At 42.5% G+C, this 23,589-nt stretch overlaps 1 protein-coding gene across 4 annotated transcripts in view; it reads left to right on the top strand.

Moving 5' to 3' along the window:
- Positions 1–23,589, top strand: part of acot7 (acyl-CoA thioesterase 7) — a 78,486-nt gene continuing 54,897 nt past the window's right edge. Inside the window, exons 1-3 of one of the 4 annotated variants that reach the window (XM_074642633.1) lie at positions 1–279; positions 13,553–13,670; positions 15,604–15,760. In XM_074642633.1, the coding sequence (XP_074498734.1) occupies positions 230–279; positions 13,553–13,670; positions 15,604–15,760 (325 nt within the window). In that variant the 5' untranslated portion in view covers positions 1–229. Of the gene's footprint in view, positions 280–7,354; positions 7,570–13,552; positions 13,671–15,603; positions 15,761–23,589 lie in introns of those variants that run through there. The other 3 variants (XM_074642634.1, XM_074642632.1, XM_074642631.1) reach the window with 3 other exon arrangements.

Genomic DNA, 23,589 nt, shown 5'->3' with positions numbered 1-23,589 from the left:
GACTCAGCTGCATGTGCACGTCTGTGAAGTCTCATTCTAAACCCTCAGATGAGTCATTTCACCAGAGAGAGTCGAGCAGCCGGATGACACCAGAGACTGACTTCCCTTCACCATCACAGGAGTCCTGCTGCAACACGAGACACACAAACCCAGAGAGCTTATCACCACCATCCTCCTCCTCCTCCTCCACCTCCTCATCACCACCACCACCAGCAGCAGCAGCAGCAGCATGTCGGTACCTCTGGCGCGAGATGCAGCATCCCCCCTCCAGCTATGCAGGTACAGTAGATGTTTGATAGGACTCATTAACACAACCTTCACCAGCTAATACTGTCGAATAACTGAGGAGAACAGCTCGGTTACCGGCGTCTCTGTGTCCTTCCTCACCGGATGATCACCCAGATAATCCGCTTCTCGTCCAGCTGGAACACTCAGTGAGCTACACTGTTATACTGTGTTCAGCTGCTGGTCGACTGGGTTCAATCCTCTCTGCTTTATGATCAATAATACGGCATGTTTTCAGTGTTATTTCTCATCTGTGTCGCATCTCTGTGATGACCTCAAAGCGGTCAGCACCGACAGGACACGCACATAAACTCCCAAGGACACATTAAAGGTCCCATATCGTGCTCATTTTCAGGTTCAAACTTGTATTTTGTGTTTCTACTAGAACATGTTTACATGCTGTAATGTTAAAAAACACCTTATTTTCCTCACACTGTCAGCCTGAATATCCCTGTATTTACCCCCTCTGTCTGAAACGCTCCGTTTTAGCGCATTTTGACGAAATTGAAACAGAATTGTGTTGCTAGGCAAAAGTTTGGGTCCATGTGTACTTCCTCTCAGCTGATGTTATTTACATACACTGTAACCAGGAATAAACTGGGACACATTTAGAATGTTTACGTTTAAAATTGTGTCAAGGGTCTAAATATTGTATATTTGTGACATCACGAATGGGCAGAAAACCTGACAGCTTGTTTCAAATGCAGAGTTTCTGAATACGGGCTGTGTGTATTTCTCCATGGATTGAGTGTTTCGATACTTTCACAGTATTTATATAGGACTTAAGCCTGCTTTATAATAAAACAACATGAAAACCTCACTTTTTTATAATATGGGACCTTTAAAATTTCACCCAAACTCCAATAAAAATTGTATTTTAAAGTGTCGGCTTGAATAATCTCGCTCCTGTTAATAGTTTTATCTGCAGTGTGTCGTTAAATGGCGTGTAGTTGATGCTTGATTATCTATTCTATTAGGACAGTAAGAGGAAGAACACTGACAGCAAACAATCAGCGGTGTGTGAATACAGTGGTGATGACTGCTTCCTATTAAAATACCTTTTGCAATGAACCGGCTTTATTTCCCAGCAGCATGCACAGCATGTTGTACTTGTGCTCGCCGATAGGTGGAGCCATACAGCTCTCTGTCACACAGTACAACAGCTCTGTTACAGTACAACAGCTCTGTCTGCACTTAGCTGCTTCAAAACATGCCTGTCAGTTCAGGTGGAAAATGTGTGTGTGTATATATATATATATATATATATACTGTATTGTGTTGTAAAGAGTTGGAATATGAGGCTGATCAGTTGAGCATCACAGTTTGTATCGTAGTGTATTAAGTTTCCATATTTGTGTGCTGATGCAGCTCGATGCCAGCAGGTGGAGACGCCGTCTCCACATCTGACACAGAATCTGAGTAGAAACTGTTTCACTGGGAACGTTTTGGTCGTATCTATTGATTTGAATTCGTCAGAAGATATTTCCTACACTTCCCACGGTCACATTTACCTTCAGTTCAACCTGTTGGAACAGTTAAAGGTGTGTGTGTGTGTTTATGCAAATATAGGCAATTAGTCAGCTGGATTGTGTAGATAAGGCTTTGTCAGTAATTGTGGAAACTCCCCTCACTCAAAATCCAGTGTGTCTCGTAGCTGCGATGTGAAGTAGTGGGTCTTACTTCTATTTTTTCACAGTAACTCCACTGTAGTTTCATCAGAAACATGAATTATGTGCACTAAAAAACACTACCAACAACACAAATTGGCCTCATAGTACAGGGTACACCATCAGTAGACATTTATAACTTGAATGGGACATTTGTTTGCATTTGCCCTTTAACTCTCCTGCGCTCCTCGTTGCTGAGTTAAAATGAAAACCTTCCTAACTGGGACTTTGCTGAGCTTGTTGCTAGTGATCCACTTTCTGGACCACCACAGCTTCCTCCCTCAACATTAATTATTCACCTACAACGTGTCCAAATATACCGCAGCCTGCTTTGTTTTTCTAAACTCCCCCTCCCACGCTCGTTCTATTGCCTTAGCTGTTTACGTCAAATTCAAACTTCCTACCACTCAAGCCAGCCTGTGATACACAGACTGCTCATGACCACATGGCATCATCGCTCTGTTTAGACTCTTCTTCACCACAGCTCTCCGTGATAAAATGCCTGTATACCTCTCCAGAAACAAAACAAGTCACTTCCTGTCTTCTCTTGTCTAGAGGAACCGAGGAGTCACATGTACTTTGACCTCTTCTCATGTAATCATATCACCTCTTCTTGAATGTTGTCTCTCTAGTCACCACCATTCTGACTTTTAATCATGCCTCCGGAGGCTTTATGTTTTCAGGTTGTTCGTCCCTCCGGTACATTCTTGTGAGCGTGATATCTCAGGGATGCCTTGAGAGAATTTCTCAAATTTGGCCCAAACGTCTACCTGAACTGATTAGACTTTGTTGGTCAAAGGTCACTGTGACCTCACAAAGCACGTTTTTGGCCATAACTCAAGAATTCATATGCTAATTATGACAATTTCACACAAATGTCTGACAGGATAAAATGATGAAGTGATGACATTTTGGTCAAACTTGGATGTAAACTGCAACTTGACCGGTTGGCGGAGGCGTACAACCGCGAGGCAGTAACTCTAGTTACAAACTTCAATATTTCAGAGATGCATTTTGTCCATGTTTACAGGATCATACAAAAATTCAGGAATTATATGTATTTGTTTTCATCAGTTGTGATAAACAGTACGGACCCACTGCACTGTGAATAGACAGGATTCATCAACTCTGAGTCCTGTTAGTTTAATCTGGACCTGGCCTTGTCTTTGAATGAACTTTTACCAGACTGAAAGGTTCTTGACTGTAACCCTTCTTTCTTCTTTGTTCACTATAGTTGGTCTCAAAGAACCTCAGACTGCTTAAAGGTACTATATGTAACTTTCAGAGAATCCCTGTTATTAATAACACCAGTGGCTGTAATTATATGAAAACTAAACTAAAAAAACATATATTTGTAAAGAGGCTAAAAGCATGAAAAAACTATTCAGAAATATGTGAAAAAATATCCGAAAAATGTCAGAGAATTATTAGTAAAATGTATAGAAAATATCCATAAATTATTAGTAAAATATCCCAAAAATTGTGGAAAAATATTAGTTAAATATGTGAAAACTAAACAAAATAGCATCTATTTGCAAAAGTGCATAAAAGCATTAAAAAAAACATTTGGAAATATGTGAAAAATATCTGTAAAATGTCGGAAAATTGTTAGTGAAAAATATTTGAAAAAGAAATTATAGAAAATGATTAGTAAAATATGTGGAAAAAATAGTAAAAAGAAATATTTGAAAAATATGTGAAAATTGTCTGAAAAATATCCCGCAAATTGCAATAAAATATATGAAAACTAAACAATTTCCTTTACATAGAAATCAGATTACAGGCTGTTAAAGGCAACCGAGAAAGTCGTGGAAGGTCTCAGTTTTTTAAGTTACATTACAGTCTGTACATGTAAATTGTTAGGTATAGTACCTTTAACTCTTTTCTGCTCACCTCGGATCACTGGGATATTGTCGGGGCTGTGACGCTGACACTAGCTTACTATTGCTTGCTTAAAATGTCATAGCTTAGGGTTAATCTTCCGCTGCTGATGCTTGAAAGTTGCTTTGGATGAGAGCATCAGAGTGTTTGAAAATCCATCCATCCATCTTCAACCTCTTATCCGGGATCGGGTCGCGGGGGCAACAGCTCCAGCAGGGGACCCCAAACTTCCCTTTCCCGGGCCACATTAACCAGCTCTGACTGGGGGATCCCGAGGCGTTCCCAGGCCAGAGTAGAGATATAATCTCTCCACCTAGTCCTGGGTCTTCCCCGTGGTCTCCTCCCAGCTGGTCGTGCCTGGAACACCTCCCAAGGGAGGCGCCCAGGAGGCATCCGTGCTAGATGCCCGAACCACCTCAACTGGCTCCTTTCGACGCAAAGGAGCAAGGACTCTACTCCGAGTCCCTCACGGATGACTGAGCTTCTTACCCTATCTCTAAGGGAGACGCCAGCCACCCTCCTGAGGAAACCCATTTCGGCCGCTTGCACCCGCGACCTCGTTCTTTCGGTCATGACCCAACCCTCATGACCATAGGTGAGAGTAGGAACGAAGATTGAACGGTAGATCGAGAGCTTTGCCTTCCGGCTCAGCTCTCTTTTCGTCACAACGGTGCGGTAAAGCGAATGCAATACCGCCCCTGCTGCTCCGATTCTCCGACCAATCTCACGTTCCATCGTCCCCTCACTCGCGAACAAGACCCCGAGATACTTAAACTCCTTCACTTGGGGTAAGGACTCATTCCCTACCCGGAGTAGGCAAACCACCGGTTTCCTGCTGAGAACCATGGCCTCAGATTTAGAGGTGCTGATTCTCATCCCGACTGCGTCACACTCGGCTGCGAACCGATCCAGTGAGTGCTGGAGGTCGCAGACCGATGATGCCAACAGGACCACATCATCTGCAAAAAGCAGCGATGAGATCCTCAGCACACCGATCTGCAAACCCTCCTCCACCCGACTACGCCTCGATATCCTGTCCATGAATATCACGAACAGGATTGGTGACAAAGCGCAGCCCTGGCGGAGGCCAACCCCCACCGGAAACGAGTCCGACTTATTGCCGAGAATCCGAACACAGCTCTCGCTTTGGGCGTACAGGGATTGGATGGCCCTGAGAAGTGCCCCCCTCACCCCATACTCCCGCAGCACCCCCCACAGTATCTCCCGGGGGACCCGGTCATATGCCTTCTCCAAGTCCACAAAACACATGTAGACTGGATGGGCATACTCCCAGGCCCCCTCCAGGATCCTTGCGAGAGTGAAAAGCTGGTTCGTTGTTCCACGGCCAGGACGGAATCCGCATTGTTCCTCTTCGATCTGAAGTTCGACTATCGGCCGAACCCTCCTTTCCAGCACCTTGGAGTAGACTTTACCAGGGAGGCTGAGCAGTGTGATACCCCTGTAATTGGCACACACTCTCTGGTCCCCCTTTTTGAAAAGGGGAACCACCACCCCGGTCTGCCACTCCGTAGGCACTGTCACCGACTTCCACGCGGTGTTGAAGAGACGTGTCATCCAAGACAGCCCCTCCCCACCCAGAGCCTTCAGCATTTCTGTTTGAAAATGCAAATGCAAAAAAAAAGGCTGCTATTATTAAGCTGTGTATGTACAGTAGTGAGTGTTTGACGAATACCTGTCCTACCTGGTAATGTAAGATTGCCTGCACGGCTGAAACACAGTTCAGTCCTGCTTGTGATGGCAAACCCCACCCTGGTCACTTCTTTGTGCTCTTACTGATGAGGCAGATCGGGACAGAAATGATGCCAAGATATGATTTTCTGAAGCTAATTCCCAGTTTTCGCCGCTGTTCTACTCGCAACAGGTAACAGTTAGGTGTTCTGTGTTTGTTTCAGCCAGCAGTGAGAAGATTTTCATTATATTCATGCACTTGTTCATGGCAGTAGTATGCCTTTTCGGTTATTTGTAAGCTATATTTCAATGGTGTAACTGGTCTAGATGGCACTAATTGTAAATAATGAGAATTAATGTGACAACATTTAGGTGTAGTGTTTTGGTTTTAACTTAAAAAACAAAACGTATAGGCAACTGAAAAGATGTGTAATATTCATATAAACATACTGTACGTTGCTGGGCTCTTTTAACTCCCGAGGCATGACCTCACACATCCGTGATGATAAATGACTTTAGGGTGTACACTACATACAGCTCGAGGAATTGTTGACATAGTGAACTCACAGCGACATTGTAAAGAGGCTGTTGTGCAACACTGTACGGTATGTAGGCTAATAGAAGTGATCCATCATTCTGGAGGGGACTAATAGTCTCTCCGTCCTGGCAAAGACTCTCCCCGCTAAATCAACTCTGGAAACACCACTACAACTGTTCCCTTTCTTAAAAGAGGACCTATTAAGCTCATTTACAGGTTCCTACTTGTATTTTGGGTTTCTACTAGAACATGTTTACATGCTTTAATGTTCAAAAAATGCTTTATGTTTTTCATACCGGCTGTGCTGCAACGTCAACCAAACCAAAACTCTTCAGACTTTGCTCCAGCTCCGCTCTAACTAGCTTTGTTTAAGGGCATACCAAACTAGTAGCTAGGCAGCTATTATGCAAATGTGTTACTTGGTGACTCGGGATATTTTCTCACTGGTTGGTAAACTAGTGTCAACACCGGTGTTACAGATCACATCGGACATTTTATAAGAAAAGATGAAGCTCAATATCTGTACGGCGCTTAGCTTTGATCTTTAACGTTGGATGTCTCTGTGTCTGGCCTCTCCAGTCGAGCTTTTGCTGCGGGGCCTGCAGGTTTCCACCCGGCGTCGCTCCACCGGCTGCGACCGCTCCACACGACGAGCAGTAACTCCCTTTTGCGTGGACTTTGGGTTTTGTAACTTTGCAGACCTTTTACATGCACAAAAAAAATAATATAACACGATAACGGAAAGGGAAAAAAGCACAAAAGGCTTTAGGTGTGGCTTTACCTTTGCCCTTGTTAGCTTGTTTGTTTGTCTGCCAGTGGGATATCTCTAAAATCTGTACCTGGATTAAGACTAGAGGAAGACAGGTCTTGTGGCACTTAGAACTGTTTGGTTGTGATCTTGGTCTAGTATTTTCACTGTTGTTCTAATTCTGGATTTATTATCTATTGTTGAAGAAAAATCCCACGGAGACTTGTTTTCACGAATGAAGTCGTGAATCACACATCTACATTTTAACTAAACAAAAACACATTTTTAAGACTCCTATCATGTGTCTTTGTCTCTGGGCCTCTTGGCAGGTATGTCACTGAGATATTTCCTTCTCTGTCAGCCGTGTCACATAAACCAAAGGTGTGATGATGACAGATTGTTTTGGTCAACCGTCTGTATCTGTTCATCAGTGGGTGTGTTGAGATCCAGTTTGATCAGTGCGGTGACGCCGAAGGCGGTGCCAACGTTAACGTGACATCACTCACCACAACAACGTCAGGGCTCAAAATCTCAGAAGATGTGAGTGTAGAGATCATAGAAAAGGGAAGAGGGCCAGAGAGAGTCAGACAGAGAGTCAGTCAGAGAGCAGAGATGCGTTGCTTTAGTCCTCGGAGCAGCAATAAGGCAGCAGATGAAGCGGCTGTGAGACGCCAAGCCGGTCAGAGTCAGCCGGTCAGCAGGGATGTCAGGGAAGGTGGAGAGGCAGGAGCTCAGCAGAGCACTAAATATCAACTCAGCAGGTAGTTCATCTCTGACACACACAGCAGGAAATACCACCTTTGTTAAACTTTTAAATTGTTGTTCAGATTCTCAGAGAGGTGTTGACTGAACTCTGGTCAGTTTTGAGACTGGTTCTGAAACTGTTTATAACATTTTTGTTTCATATAATGAATATTAATTGGGGCTGTCAATTAATGTGCGATTAATCGCACATTAATCGCAAATTTTTTTTTCTGTTCAAAATGAACCTTAAAGAGAGATTAGTCAAGTATTTAATCCTCTTATCAACATGGGAGTGGACAGATATGCTGCTTTATGCAAATGTATGTATATATTTATTATTGGAAATCAATTAACAACACAAAACAATGACAGATATTGATCCAGAAACCCTCACAGGTACTGCATTTAACATAAAACAATATGCTCCAATCATAACATGGCAAACTGCAGCCCAACAGGCAACAACAGCTGTCAGTGTGTCAGTATGCTGACTTGACTATGACTTGCCCCAAACTGCATGTGATTATCATAAAGTGGGCATGTCTGTAAAGAGGAGACTCGTGGGTACCCATAGAACCCATTTACATTCACTGATCTGGAGGTCAGAGGTCAAGGGACCCCTTTGAAAATGGCCATGACAGTTTTTCCTCGCCAAAATTTAGCGTTAAGTTTGGAGCGTTATTTAACCTCCTTCATGACAAGCTAGTGTGACATGATTGGTACCGATGGATTCATTAAGTTTTTCTAGTTTTATATGATACCAGTATCTTCATACTAGCTTTAAAACTGAACTGCTACAACCTAAAAATCACAAGTTGTGTTAATGCATTAAAGAAATTAGTGGCGTTAAAACTAATTTACGTTAACGTGTTATTATCTCGTAAACTTTGACATCCCTGATATTATTAGAATGACATTTGTAGGAGCCGTTATGTATTTATGTGTGTTTATATTTGTAGCCTACATCAAGTTGACCACGGGCAGCAGACAGACAATGTAGGTCGATGTAGCAGCAGGTGAAAAGCTATACGGAGCACGGGGGCTACAGAGCGTATAATCATAGATGAGTGACGGGGAGATCGCACAGTTTCTATTGGTTGTTCTCTCTCGCAGCCACACCAGGAAGTCAAAGTTATTCTTGATTAAATGGAAATCTCACCCAACAGTGAATCTAGTCTGGACATCTACTCATTTTATAATTTTTCTTTTTTAGTTTTTTATTGTTCTGGTGATATGCTGTGTCATGTTTGAATTTATCTTTTATGTACCGAGAAGCCAAAGAGAAGTTTCCACTAAGGTCGACAATAAAGTCAAAGTAAAGTAAAGTATTGAAGCGCGTTAAAAACATGTCTTCTCCTGCACTCAGCCGAGTGACTGATAGCTGGTCAGGATAGTCGCTGCACCATTTAAATACTACAGCCTCATTAATCATATCAATATCGTGATATGAGACTAGATATGGTCTTAGATTTTGGGTATCGTAATATTGTAATATGGCTGAAGTGTTGTCTTTTCCTGGTTAAAAGGCTGCATTACAGTGAAGTGATGTCATTTTCTGAACTTACCAGACTGTTCCAGCTGTTCTTTTATTTGCCTTTATCCACTTAATCATTATATCCACATTACTGATGATTATTTATCAAAGCTCTTGTAAAAACACCAATAGTCAACGCTACAATATCGTCGCAATATCAATATCGCTCCATATCGCTCCATATCTCCCAGCCCGACCCTCATATCATAGATATTATAAACAGAAATGTAAATCAACACCTTTCTGATTATGTTTCACAGCGGTAGTATATTATCACTGTGCTGTAGTAGCAGATCGAGTTATTGATTTATATTCTGGTTACTATATGTGTAATACAACAATATCCCGTGTATCCGGCTCTGTTCTGGAAGCCAGTGAAACGTTATTCCAGTGTGCCTAGAAGCACAAGGCAAAGCCTTGTGCAAAGCACACTGGTCTATTATTCGTCGGGCTTATTTCTTATTCAGACTTCTGCCTAAACTTTGGCACGCTACTCCTCCGGCAGCGTTGCCAACACCTGTACAAAAAATACATCAAAACGTGCGGAATGATCGGGAATCGTGTGCTATGACCTGGCTAAGAGATTCGCGCAGCGGTTTCCGAGAAAATCGCGTGAAAGCGCGATTTTTTTCTCCATTGGAATGCATTGAAAATCGACGTGAAGAGTGCTCATAAACACTCCTCTTTGGGGCCATACAGAGTCGCCATACTTTAACGTAGAAACGGGATTAAAAGTTTAAACGGGTCACGAGACTTGGGACTTTATTTGGCCAAATGGAAATTTTTTGATAGCTGGCACGGTTTTCACGAAATCGCAGTTTACGTTTTGTGAAATTTTAAGACCGTTTCAGATTTTATAATGGGTGTGTATTGCGTGGGTCGTTAAGGGCTAGAGCGCGTGACATCATCGCTAGAGTGCGGGAAAGCTTTGAAATCTTTTGAAAATTTTCCGAACAAATTGCTCTGTAGCCCACAACGTCCACTCCTCATACACAATTAATACATCAAAACGTAGGTATTTTTGTGCCGGTCGCAAACATGTAGCTATGGAATCAGTCGGACTTACACATTTGGCGACACATGCCTGAACGTGAGAGCAACTGCAGGCTTCGCTCCCATAGGGCCCCATATTAAATTTCACAGAATCTTTTGGATCAGAGAAAAAAGTTAATACTTTTCGAAACTGCCGCCGAGGTCACATTTTTGAAACTACAGACCCAAATGTCGCACCATTTGTTCATCAGAGACTCCTACCTGGTCTCATGAACAATCTAAGCGATAGGAGTCACGGTTTCTGTCGTAGAAGCACTTTTATGACATGTACGTCTCTGGTTAACTCCTATTATAAACTGCCCCACTGCAGCAGTTGCCAATCGCCACGGCAACTTCAGATTGCTGCTAGACAGCTGATTCACATTAGCCAATCAGAGCAGGCTGACTAACACACCCACACACACACACACACACACGCACACACACACACACACACACTATTTACTGTATCATGCCATTTAAGTGAGCCAGCATGCTCTAAACCAGGCTTCAATGGATCAGGGCCATAATTAATGTGATCAATTACACCTGTGATTAAAAGCCCCCAACTCTTATTGTATGATAACAGGAACTAGGTATTCACCTACTTTTCAAAATAAAAGCCCTCAACTCTTACTTTATAATAACAGGAAACTAAACACTCCTCTCGGCCCCCCAATCACCATGGCAACCAGTGACAGAATGATCGGGAATGGTGTGCTATGACTGTTCTAAGAGATTCGCGTAGCGGTCTCCGAAAAAATCGCGCGAAAGCGCGATTTCTTTGCTCCATAGGAATGAGTGGCAAATCGACGTGAAGAGAGCTCAAAAACACTCGTCTTCAGGGCAATACAGAGTCGCCATACTTTAACGTAGAAGAATTATTAAAAGTTTAAAAGGATCACGAGACTTGGGACTTTATGGGGCCTATCATCCCCCTTCTTCTAACCTCACTATGGTCCTCAGACCCCCCCCAGCACCAGGCACACTGGTCAAAATTTCTTGCGAAATTTTCTAGTGAAGTCTTACTATTCCTCTTCTTACGGTTTTTGCCGCGCTACTCCTCCCTCAGCGTTGCCAACAATGCCTGGAAGGCACGTTCACATTCATCATTCCATATCACTTTCGAGGTTGATTTTTTTGTTAGTTCGGTGAGTGGTGCCGCCAATGTAGAGAAATGGGGAACAAACCTTCTGTACCACCCCACCAGTCCTAAAAAGGATCTCACTTGCTTCTTGGTCAGGGGTCTTGGAATCATCTGTATGGCCTTTATCTTGTCTATTTGTGGCCTTATCTGCCCACGGCCGACCAGGTACCCAAGGTATTTCACCTCCTCCTGAGCCCAGGAACACTTGTTTGTATTCAGGGTCAGCCCAGCTTCCTGTATCTTGCTTAGGACGATTTCAAGATGCTGCAAGTGTTCTTCCCAGGATTCACTGTAGATTACCACATCATCAAGATAGGCAGCTGAAAACCTGGAGCAATCATTAAGAACAATGTCCATTAATCTTTGAAAGGTCGCAGGTGCGCCATGAAGGCCAAAGAGTAACACAGTGTACTGGAACAAGCCCATCCCTGGAATCTGGAACGCTGTGTATTCTTTGCAAGATGGGTCAAGAGGCACTTGCCAGTAACCTTCATCCATCATCAAGATAGGCAGCTGAAAACCTGGAGCAATCATTAAGAACAATGTCCATTAATCTTTGAAAGGTCGCAGGTGCGCCATGAAGGCCAAAGAGTAACACAGTGTACTGGAACAAGCCCATCCCTGGAAACTGGAACGCTGTGTATTCTTTGCAAGATGGGTCAAGAGGCACTTGCCAGTAACCTTCATCCATCATCAAGATAGGCAGCTGAAAACCTGGAGCAATCATTAAGAACAATGTCCATTAATCTTTGAAAGGTCGCAGGTGCGCCATGAAGGCCAAAGAGTAACACAGTGTACTGGAACAAGCCCATCCCTGGAATCTGGAACGCTGTGTATTCTTTGCAAGATGGGTCAAGAGGCACTTGCCAGTAACCTTTACAAAGGTCTAATGCTGTGATGTAGTTGGCTTTCCCGATTCTCTCTAGCAGCTCATCAATACGGGGCATGGGATATGAATCAAAACAGGAAATACTGTTCAGTTTCCTCATGTCTGAACAGAACCGAGGTTGAGTACAATTTTTCTTGGGAACAAGCACTATGGGGTTTGACCACTCACTTCTGGATGGTTCAATGACTCCCATGTCCAACATCATCTGCACCTCCTTCTTCAGTGGTCCCATCATCCCAGTGTGCATAGAAGCACAAGGCAAAGGTATTCACCTACTTTTCAAAATAAAATCCCTCAACTCTTACTGTATGTTAACAGGAAACTAAACACTCCTCACGGCCCCCCAATCACCATGGCAACCACTGACAGACACGCACGCAGCGAAAGGGCCTACAGTTATGACCTCACTATGGACCTCAGACAGTCTGAATCTGCCCCCCCCCACCCATCCCCCAGCACCAGGCACACTGGTCAAAATTTCTTGCGAAATTTTCTAGTTTAGTGTTGCAATCATTAAACTCCTCCACCTGTTTACATGCAACTCTGACTCAGACTGTTTTAGAGGAAGTCTAACGAACTCTACCGTCATTCTTATAAACACAGAACATTAATCATTTCAAGTTGGCCTCAGTAGGACTCTCCAGATGATTCATTATTGTCACAAACCACAAACAAAACATTTAACATTGCACAATCAACTCTATTAGACGGATGTCAAGATGTGGATATTCTTACTTTGCGTGCACATTCCTGTAAAGCCTGATTGACGTGATCAGCCAGATCTCAATGCAGCGGTGCATACCTCGTGTGTCTGTGACCGCTGAGTATGTCAGTAGATCAGATTGTAAGTGGTAGAACTAGTTTCACCGACACACTGAAGACTTGGATGGCAGTATGTAGTCATCAGATAGACATGGAGGAGGTGAAGAGAGGTGAAAAATGAAGTTCTCCAACAACATGTTTTGCTCGTCACAGCAGATGTGTTCCTAGATAGCTCTATAGTTCTGTCAACAAACATGATCAGATTATTATGTCTCTCTTTTTCAGATAAGGTCTCAACAAACAATCTGTCATACATTAAAGCCTGATTCAACTGGATAAATCAATAACTAAATATGTTGAAATGCAGTTAGTAAACTGCTCAGAGACTTAAACTAAAAACACACCGCCTATAGGCACATTTAGTTAAACTGTGGTAGTGCAGATTAACAACCGGTATTAAAGTACCAGATGTTGTTAGAGTAAGAAAAGACTCCTGAATCGTTGCTCAACAATGCCACCATCTATTGCAGCTTCAGGATGCTGATAACTCTTATAACAAGATGCTAAAAACACATGATGTAATCCCACCATCACATCCACAGTCCTGCTAACTAACCAGTCTTCTCTTTACTGCAGGATCATGCGGCCGGATGACGCCAACATTGTGGGCAACGTCCACGGCGGCATCATCCTCAGGATGATCGAGGAAGCCGGATGCATCGTCGGCACACGACACTGCAACACACAGAACGGGGTGAGAGACAGCAGCTCTACTCCGACTGAACACCCTAAACTGTTTTATTGTACCGTTGGTTAATAAAGATCACAGGATCTTGTTACAAGGTTTGTTTTAGTAGCAAAGTACGTGAATTGTACAATCATACATTTGTCCAGGACTAAATGTTCCTTTTCAACACCTGAATATTATAAAAATAAAACATGTGCATACTAGTCTACAGTGCAGAAACTGTCTGCAGAGCACGATAAATGTGAAGGGCTCAAGAAAGAAAGAAATTATTATCATTATTTACATTCAATATGATAAAACATGGAAATTAGTCAAATGAAGAACCTTAAAAAGCTTTTAGAACCTCTGATCTAGAGAACATGACATGTTTATTAACACACAACGTTTTTCCAGTATTAAAAATAATGTTTGTTTATTTCATTTGAGACAGAAGTCCACCGTTCAAAGCATGACACAATTCCACATAGTTCACCTCGTCAGTAACGATACATATAACATCTTTTAAATCTCTTATTTCCACACTGCATGGCAGCATTGATATTGTTTTTATTCAGTATTCCCTCACTCAGATTTATTTTCCTCCTTTTAACTTTCACCTGGTGAACTTTAACTGAATTTTAATGGTAACTAATGATATTCCCATCAGCGTTCGTTGTGCTTTGTGTTTAATTAACGAATGTTAAGGATGCTAACATGCTGACCTGCAGGCTCACATGTCTGCTAGCATGGCTGTAGACTCCTTGAGTGTGTTCCAATCCACGTACCTCCTGAAGTACACTTCAATGTAGTGCACTTTGTGCACTCTGTACTCACTTGAGTAGTGCGTAAATTTCAACGGGGTAGGATCGTCTCAAATCGAATACTCTGCGGCGCACTGACCGTAAACGACGATCGCAACATTTCACCGCGGCTCGCTACCCGCCAAAATATCTGCCTGCTTTGTTGAAGAAAAAAATGAAAGCAGAGTGGAAATTACGTTTCCAACGTGGTCGCCTACGCCTACGATGTGTCCTCCTGTTGGCTGAAAATGCACCGGTATGTTTACGTATTGTATTGTTTTATTCTGTTATCTACGTATGTTTGAATCGTGGCTCCGCCCCTTCTGCTACGTAGCCAAGATGGCGACAGTTGAGTGTGGAAAGTGTCCAGCGTTCCACACTCAACGATCTGACCGTTTTCAGTACAACATCCGGGTACTTTGAGTGCACTGCATTTTGCCGTACTTCCCAGTGTGAACGCACTTATGCACTCAAAGTAGTAAGTGTAAGTACAGAAGTACGCGGATTGGAACACACTGTATAAGTCTATACTCTGTGGAACAGGGCGTAAACCATCTGACGCCCAGTTGTTATCAGTGGAATGTGACAGGTTGAAAAAAGGCTAAACCTTTAAATTAGATAAAGTCGACAATATAACGTCATGAAAGCCAAAAGGAACTTCAGGTCCTGTAACAGATATGTCCCTTCTATCTACAGTAGATAAACATAACCCCAAATAAGATCAAACTGCTAACAAAGACAAGGCAAGTGACATTTACTTGAATTAAGTCGAACAGCCTTGCACAGTCAGATCAAATCCACACTCAGAACACGTCATCTGATTTTAAATCTAAATGTGAGATTATCTCACTCACTAAGTGTTTTAGAGTGTTTTGCAGTGCTACAGTTGTAGAGATCAGTAGCTTCAGTAGAACTAAACAGGTTAAGGCAGTAAGTAAGAGTAAGATTTGTTTGCCAGGTGCTGATATTTCTGGCTTTTATACCTAATTCTCCAGCTGATTTGATGCCAGACGCTTGCTAATGTTTCTGCTTCCTGTACCGGTCATCAGTAGAGGGTGATGAAAGTCATTTGTACTTAATGACATTTTAAAAACATTTCATGTTGTGAAAGCATGTGTAGTATTTGTGTAAGTTGTCGGTGTGCTGTTTCTCCTCTCCAGGACCGCTGTTTGGCAGCTCTGGTTCGGGTGGAGAAGACAGAGTTCCTGTTCCCCATGTTCATCGGCGAAGTCGCCCATGTCACCGCCGAGATCTCGTACGCCTCCAAGCACTCGCTGGAGGTGCAGGTCAAGGTCACGGCTGAGAACATCCTCACAGGTGATTAATACCTGATACCTTTTACAACAGGCACGCACCACGTAGTAAAGATCAGGCATTCCTTCAACCTCACCTACATCCTGCAGCAGCGTTCACCTTTAGCCTCATTCTCACCCACATCACTGCAGACGGAGGAGGAGAAAGAATGACAGACATTCAGGTACACAGGTATTCACTGGCAGGGAGATAGACACAATGATAAACACACACATACACACATATACAAAAACTTACCACCTACAATTTATGCCATAATAACTAGTGCTATATTTTGATATATTGATTAATAAGTCATTTTTAAAGTCTAATTTCTTTGATTCCAGCTTCTCAAATGTGAATATTTCCTGGTTTCTTTACTCCTCTATGACAGTAAACTGAATATCTTTGAGTTGTTGACAAAACAAGACATTTGAAGACGTCATCTTGGGCTTTGGGAAACACGATTGATATTTTTTCACATTTTATAGACCAAACAACTATTTGATTAATCGAGAAAATAATCCCACTGTTCTCAGACCAAAATCCATTTTTTATTTTTGTAATTTGTAATTAATTTTATTGATTTTTTAAATGAACATTTTGGTCCACAAATCAAACTCCTATATGCAAAATAATATTAATATAAAAAATAATAGTAAATAAATAATTAAATAAATTAAAAAATAATATCTACAAAATCCTAATATACAAAATAAAATAAATAAATAAAATAAAAGGCACAAATTAAATACATATTCCTACATTCATCTGCACCATGGTCTAATCTAATTTACGAGCATCCATTCAATTTTCAGACACATAAAGAGTGTGTGTGTGTGTGTCAGCGTGTGTGTGTGTGTGCAAGTATTGTGTGATGATGTGTGCTTTACTTCAAGGTCTGTCCACATGAGCAATGTATTCCAAGTAGTCTCCCCACTTTGCCACATATTTCTCAGTCCATTTTTATTTGTATTTTTATTTTATTTAAATTTTCTTTTTTTAATTTAAATTTTTATTTTTATTTAAATAATTTAAAAAAAAATTTAATGTCAATTTTAACTTGAATTTTTTAAAATTTTATATCATTATTTGCACCAGTTCTTTGTCATCTATCTCGTGTGCAGAGACTTCTCTTACCGTGCAGAATGCTGCGTGCTCCTGTAGTTTATTATTACATTATATTGTATTTGTTAGTCAAAATAATTTTTGGTTGCAGGTTGTTATTCATTTCACTGTAATGCACAACATTTACATCATTGAGTTCCATGACTTTTGCTATATGTTGGCTGGGAAATCATTTTTTTAAATGCTGTAAAACTACCGTAGAGGCATTAATGTAATTCTGTCGCTATTTGTTTGTATTTTTCGTTCTTTATTTGAAAAGTCGAATTTGTCCGAATGCAGGATACGTCACTGAGCCCTGAGTGTGTTAAGGTCAGGAGTTGTTGTTCAGCTGTGTGACCAGCAGAGAGCAGCACACAATCAGTAACTGAGCCCCGAGAAACATGAAGGATGAAACGCTGCTTTCAGGAGCTGCAGCGTTATGTTGCTGTGACGGGGGAATAGAAACTAACAGTCGTGTTGATTCCAGTTTTAGAATGTTTGCCAAGTGATGCAGTCTGTAATTCTGGTTTATTATTAACATATGTGCACATTTGATGTGCGCTATGTAGACATAAAAGCATGCACACACATGTGTGCAGGCTTACACAGACACACACACTGCCCAGAGTCCCTTGAGTAAAGATGCAGGGAGGACCACATTGGGCTGACCTAGCGTTATCTCTGAACCTTTAAATGCCAGCGGCTACAGTCAGTGATGCACACACTGTCTGTAACAACCACCCATGTAATGTGCTGACCGTACTGTAACTGATTGAATTCATGTCAAAGTGGTGGAGACGATGATGTCGACACCTATTAATACACGTATAGACACGGTATGTCACGGTGATGCTGATGTCAATGACTTTCAGTAGCACAGGAAGAGTTTCTTGATAGGTCACAAAGGGAACCTCACTTCAAGAGAGAAGGATGGTGGAGGGGGGAGACAGACAGACAGATGTGAGGAGAGAGGCAGGCAGACATATCGATGGGTCAGAAGATAGCAGAGGGAATGAAAGAGGAAGAAAGAGTGAGAGTAGGAAAAGAGAGAGTAAAGAAGGACGAAGGAAAGGAGGTGTGAGAAACAAAAGAAGTATCCCCTAGACAGCCGTTGCCCTAGCAACAGGCTTGTACTGGTTGGTTGGCTGGTTGCTGGGCTGGAAGCAGGTTGATGGAGGCGGAGGCAGAGATATGAGATGACAGGTGGAGAGCAGTGTATACGTACGTACATACAGGCATCGGCACGGACAGCCCGCTACAGTACACAGGACCTCAGCCAGGAAGGACCCCGAAGAGGGGAGATCAGGACGAGAGCTGATGATCAAAATAATCACACATTTATGATTCAGTGCAGTGATCCAGGGTTTATTCCTTATTCTATATTTATACATATAATGGGCAAAAACAATGTTTGAAACAAAGTCAGACTTGTAAACTCTGTATTTTGCAAAAACATCCTGATATTTTCACTTTTATAAGCATATTTTAACTTTTCTTTTTTACTAAATTAGCACACATTCTCACCATATAGAGAGGTGCAGGAATGAGTCCTAAAACCTGGAAATGAGTGTTTAGCACTTCCGGTTCCCTCGTCTGGAAGTCAATGTGTTTTTAGTTGATTTAACGTTTTGTTCTACGATATAAAATCCGTCAGTAAATATCCCACTCGCGAATTTTGAAGCTTTTACATGTCTTAAAAAAGGCGGTTGCTAACAAGTGGCTAAATGATTCTATTAAACGTCATCACACCGACTCGTCCGCCGTTACAGCCTCGTTGTGTATACTCACGCTCATGTGACCCTGGTGTAGTTTGTTTACTTTCTTTGATTGCATTCACACTTTAAAAATCATAGAAGTGGCGTTCATTTGTGGAGATTATCTTGCGGAACAAAACGTGTCAGTATCATAAACGTGTGTTTGCCACAGAGCTTATTTTCTGCAATAATCCAAAACCCGATGGAACAATCCCATTGGCTCATTGTGGAGGGAACCGGGGCGATGCTAACTTCCTGGTTGGCCTACGAACATACGTCATCCCTGCAGCTCTCTATTTGCACTTTTAGAAGCATATTTTTATTTATACTATGTTGACATTTTTATGTGAAGGGATTGTAGATTATTCTGTAATAAAGCAGAATAAAAACAGACGCTGGTCACTTGATGAGCCAATTCTCAGCTCCACAATTTATTCATTTGTGTTAGTTTTATTTTCAGTGCACGTCTAAGTGTACGTAGGTTCAGTGTTGTTCCTCCAGGACGTTACTGTTGAGGTCTCTGGAGGCTGCGTGGGCCAACACGACATCTGCCCAAATTATAGATACAAACTCTGCCGTCACCCTGATTCATATTTTATTTTTTTAAAGATTAATTTGGGGGGATTTTATGCTTTTATTTGTTGGTGGAGAGAGACAGGAAATGTGAGGGGAGAGAGTCGGTGAATGATTTGCAGAAAACGGTTCAGCAAGCCGGGAGGTGATTCATATTCAGCGTCATCATGTGTCAGTCGAACAAAAACAAAAAGTAGAACACATATTAAACATCTGTCTCAAGAATATAAATTAAATCAGTGGTTCATGACCTTTTTCCTTAAGGGACCCCTTTTCTATTCTTGAGTAAACTGACGACCCCTAAATGACATATTTTATGGATAATTCATATTATATTCAATGCATAACAATAACGGTATAAAACAACTGATAAACAGCGATTTGGATGAATTTTGAGCTGATTATTTCTTGTGAATGTCGCATCAGAGATGAGTTTCCTGTTGTTTTTAGGGACTTTTAATACAATTCTGTCTCTGTTATGTATTTTTAGTGATTTTTTTAACAATCATTAATACTTAAGAGGCTTACATTTTTGGTGAATTCAGTGTTTTCTTCTCCTGGAAGGTTGAAGCTCTTTGGTTGTTTTAACTGCGTACTCTTCTAATGCAGGACGAGGCTGTTTAGCAGACTGTTATCGGCTCTGTGAATATAACTTGTGTTCAGGTCTTCACCGTGCCTTTTATCTTGTTTAAATCATAAGTAATAATTAAAAATACAATTTCATTTAGTTCTCTTCACTGAAATGAATGAAATGCTGAGATATAGACCAACTGTATATATTTTTTTTAAGTTTTGTTACACCCCTTAAAATGAAGAAGTCCTCGCGACCCGCTGTGAAGCTACGGTGACTCCTAGTGGGGGTCGGGACCCCTATGTTGGGAACCAGTGAAATAAAATACCAGTATATAAAGAATATTTTCCAGCACTGTGTAGAGTGAGCAGATACGTATACGTCCTCAAATCAGAAATACTGTACAGGCAGCTTCAACATTAAAAGATGAGTCAGAGGACAGGCCGTGACTCTGTGAGGTCACAGCTATAGGAAGTAGGTCATATGTATGGGTTGACACAGCTGCTATTCATGTCCGTCTGTTTTTACAAATGTATTTGTATCCAAACCTCAGAAGAATCACCCGTTCTTATTCACATTATGTAGGGCTGTGTGAATGAATGGTTGAGCACATGTTTGTGTGCATGTTTAGGTTGTAGATGGTGGATTTGTGCAGGAGTTCACACGTCAATAACTGAGAAAGGTTGTGTTAGAAGTGCGTGTTTCTCTTAGTGCATTTAGACGCATCGCTGTGCGAATGTGTGTTTGCGACACAGTAGGTATGTGCATAGTGGGGTGCATCTGTACTGTACACATGCATGTAGAGTGTGTGCATGGGTACGTGTGTGTGATTTCATCAGTGTTTGGCCCTTTAAAAGGTTCCTGCGGGGCCGAGGGGGAAGAGAAGATAACGGGAGCAGACATTATTTGCTTCTGTCATGTCGGCTTAGCGTCAGGCCTCACACACACACTGTGGCCCAGTCAGACACGGACGCCAAGTGGATGTACCTGCACACATGCTTCGACACGACGCACACACACACGTACTGACACACACACATATGCGGTTGTGGAGGGATGACCTGTGTGCATACAGAGCCTGTCTGATATGCACATGCTGACACATTGTGCACAGAAAAAGTCACACACCTACACGTTGTCACACAGTCGCACACTGAACACACACACACACACTTCGCTTCTTTCTAAAAGAAGTCTGGTAGTGAGGCGGGACTGGGAGGGTTTCACATGTTCCTGGCTAGATCTGGTCCCAGGCAGAAGATTGATGGATGGTTTGGACAGGAAATATTACTGTTTGGTTGTAGACGTATGGGTTTATGTTTATATTTTTATGCACCGTTGTTCATATTAGAGAGTCCGTGCACGCTCTTCTTTGCATACTGCGACAGTATGTCGAGTACGCTCTGTGTGCATGCATCTTTGTATTCATGCATTCATGTTTATTTCACGTGTGTGTGTGCGTGTGCGTGTGTGTGTGTGTGTGTGTGTGTTGGGGGTGGAGGCAAGCACCCAGGTTCCACAGTCAGTCAGGCAGCATCTCGTCAGGCAGGCCTCAGTCACGGCCCCCCAGGGGAAGGCTGCCTACTGTGGGCACGAGCCGTGATGATTGTCCCCGCTGGGGGGATTGCACATGCGCACTGACGTACACACAGACCCACACACAGATTTGCATGTACCCATGTATGTACTAACGTGCAAAGAAATACACATACATACCTCGAAAACTGCACACAGTCACACACACACAGTCACACACACACACACACACACACACACACACACACACACACACAATCAGGCGTTTGCACGCACATGCACAAGATCTGCAGATGTGAAATTGCCACACAAAAAACCCCACTCATGTAAGAACACACACACGTGTTTGTGCGCAGCCACCATCGGAACAAACACACACACGTACACGACATTCCTGCAGAGGTATAATAATGCTTGTATTGCATGTACGCTCACTCAGGCATACATTTGCATAAACACAGCATACACAGATCGTGCCCCCTCAACACACACACATGCATAGACAGAGCTGAGAGCAATGCATTGTGGGTTGAGGCTTAAAATAAGCATGACGGTTCCTGCCATGATCCTGGTGGGTCACACGGCTGCACATACTGAAAGCGTGAACATACATGCACAAAATAAATAAATAAATGTGTTGGGTTTATATTGAGCTCTGCAGCTCATTGAACAAAATATTAATAATTATAATAATATAATATATAATATAATGATATGCATACTTTTCTGTTTTATTCAATTGTCCAGTCATTAAAGTTGCATTAAAGCGTCGCACCCGGGTAAACACTGTTAGCTCTGTAAGCACTGTTACTGTTGTTTCCTCTGTTAGCGCTGTTAGCACCGTTAGCTACGAGTCGCCGCCTCAGCCGTCGCAAAGAGTCTAGAAACAAAGAGTCTAGAAGCAAAGAGACCAAACTCTACTAATATTTTATTGTTCAACACCGGCCATTTCAGTAGAATATGACAATAGAATAGAAATAATGTTGTTTTACTTTGTACGGCACTTTTCAGGCGGACGTTTTGCCGGCGTCTGGGAGTCACTTTGGTCCAAAATGGCAGAAGCGTAGCTCTGCTGCCGGGCGCTGATGTTGAAATGGAACCAACCATTGACTTTCACTTCTTGGCGATATACTATACGTTCTTTGGCCATCGCCATGTTGAGAGCCGTGCGGAGGCAATAGAAATGCTCCCAATCTCGCATTTAGAATTTAAAGGGACTGTATGTAAGTTTTCACAGATATAAATATTTTCTAATCTTTTTTTATTGCCAGTGTGTGAACAGGTTGTAACCTAACCCTAAAAAACGAGACCTTTCGTGACCCTCTGGGTTTCCTCTATCAGCCTGTAGACCGCTTTTAATGTGAAGAACCCAGGTGCTGTCCAACAGAGGTGACGTCATGCACGCTTGCAAGTGCCTTTATATTCAGCTCTGCTACAGGGCTAACAGTGTGTAGCCATAGCTAATGTTCAGTTAGAAATGGTGTCCGCTAAATGCTAAACGACCAGCCCCCCACCACAACTCAGACTCCAACACAAACTCCACGCTGACTGTCGTAACTTAACGGCCACAGGTGTCACTGTTAACAAGCAATTTCTGATTCTTACATAGAGTCCCTTTAAAGGGACTGTGCATATGCACGCTCGCGTGTGGCTGAAGTCTCTGCTCCGCTGCCTGCTTGCCTTCACGAGCGCGTTCTCGCTGTCTCGCTCAACCTCTAGATGTGCATGCTGCTCACTCCACACTGCAGAAGAGTTAGTTTAGCTCTGAGAATATCTAGTGAATGTACAGTGGACGTTTGTGCAGAAATAACTGCTGCAGCTCCTCCAGACCAACAGAGGTTTCCCGTGTCTTGTGAAGTGACGGGGCTCCGCAGCGAGAAATGTAATCACCGGCACCCAGTCGGAGACGGTAACATTTCTCTTCCTGCAGCGGGGCTGAAGCAGGAACAGAAACGTTACCGTGTCCGACCGGGTGCCAGTGTCTCTCTCCGGCTGCGGTCGGAGGCGATAACGTTTCTCTTCCTGCTTCAGCCTCAAAGCCAACACTAGGATCAGCATTGATTCATGGAGAGACCTTCGTCTGGTCAGCTAACATTACTGCCAAGCAGCTGAAATATAGAGTGATATTGTGATTTTAGCTGTTGAGCGATGCTCGTTCATGTCTATTTAGAGCGAGCAAGCGCGAGCTCGACGCTGACTTTCGTTGACTTCACGGCCACAGGTGTCGCTGTTAGCAAGCATTTCTGAAAGTTACAAATAGTCCCTTTAAACAACCACAGCAGGATGAATCTAATTTATGTGTACTTTTTATG

The sequence above is a fragment of the Sebastes fasciatus genome, chromosome 8 (genome assembly GCF_043250625.1).
Source record: "Sebastes fasciatus isolate fSebFas1 chromosome 8, fSebFas1.pri, whole genome shotgun sequence".
Taxonomy (NCBI): domain Eukaryota; kingdom Metazoa; phylum Chordata; class Actinopteri; order Perciformes; family Sebastidae; genus Sebastes; species Sebastes fasciatus.
Note: the sequence above shows the minus strand (reverse complement) of the source record. Positions and strands in the feature narration are given on the sequence as shown.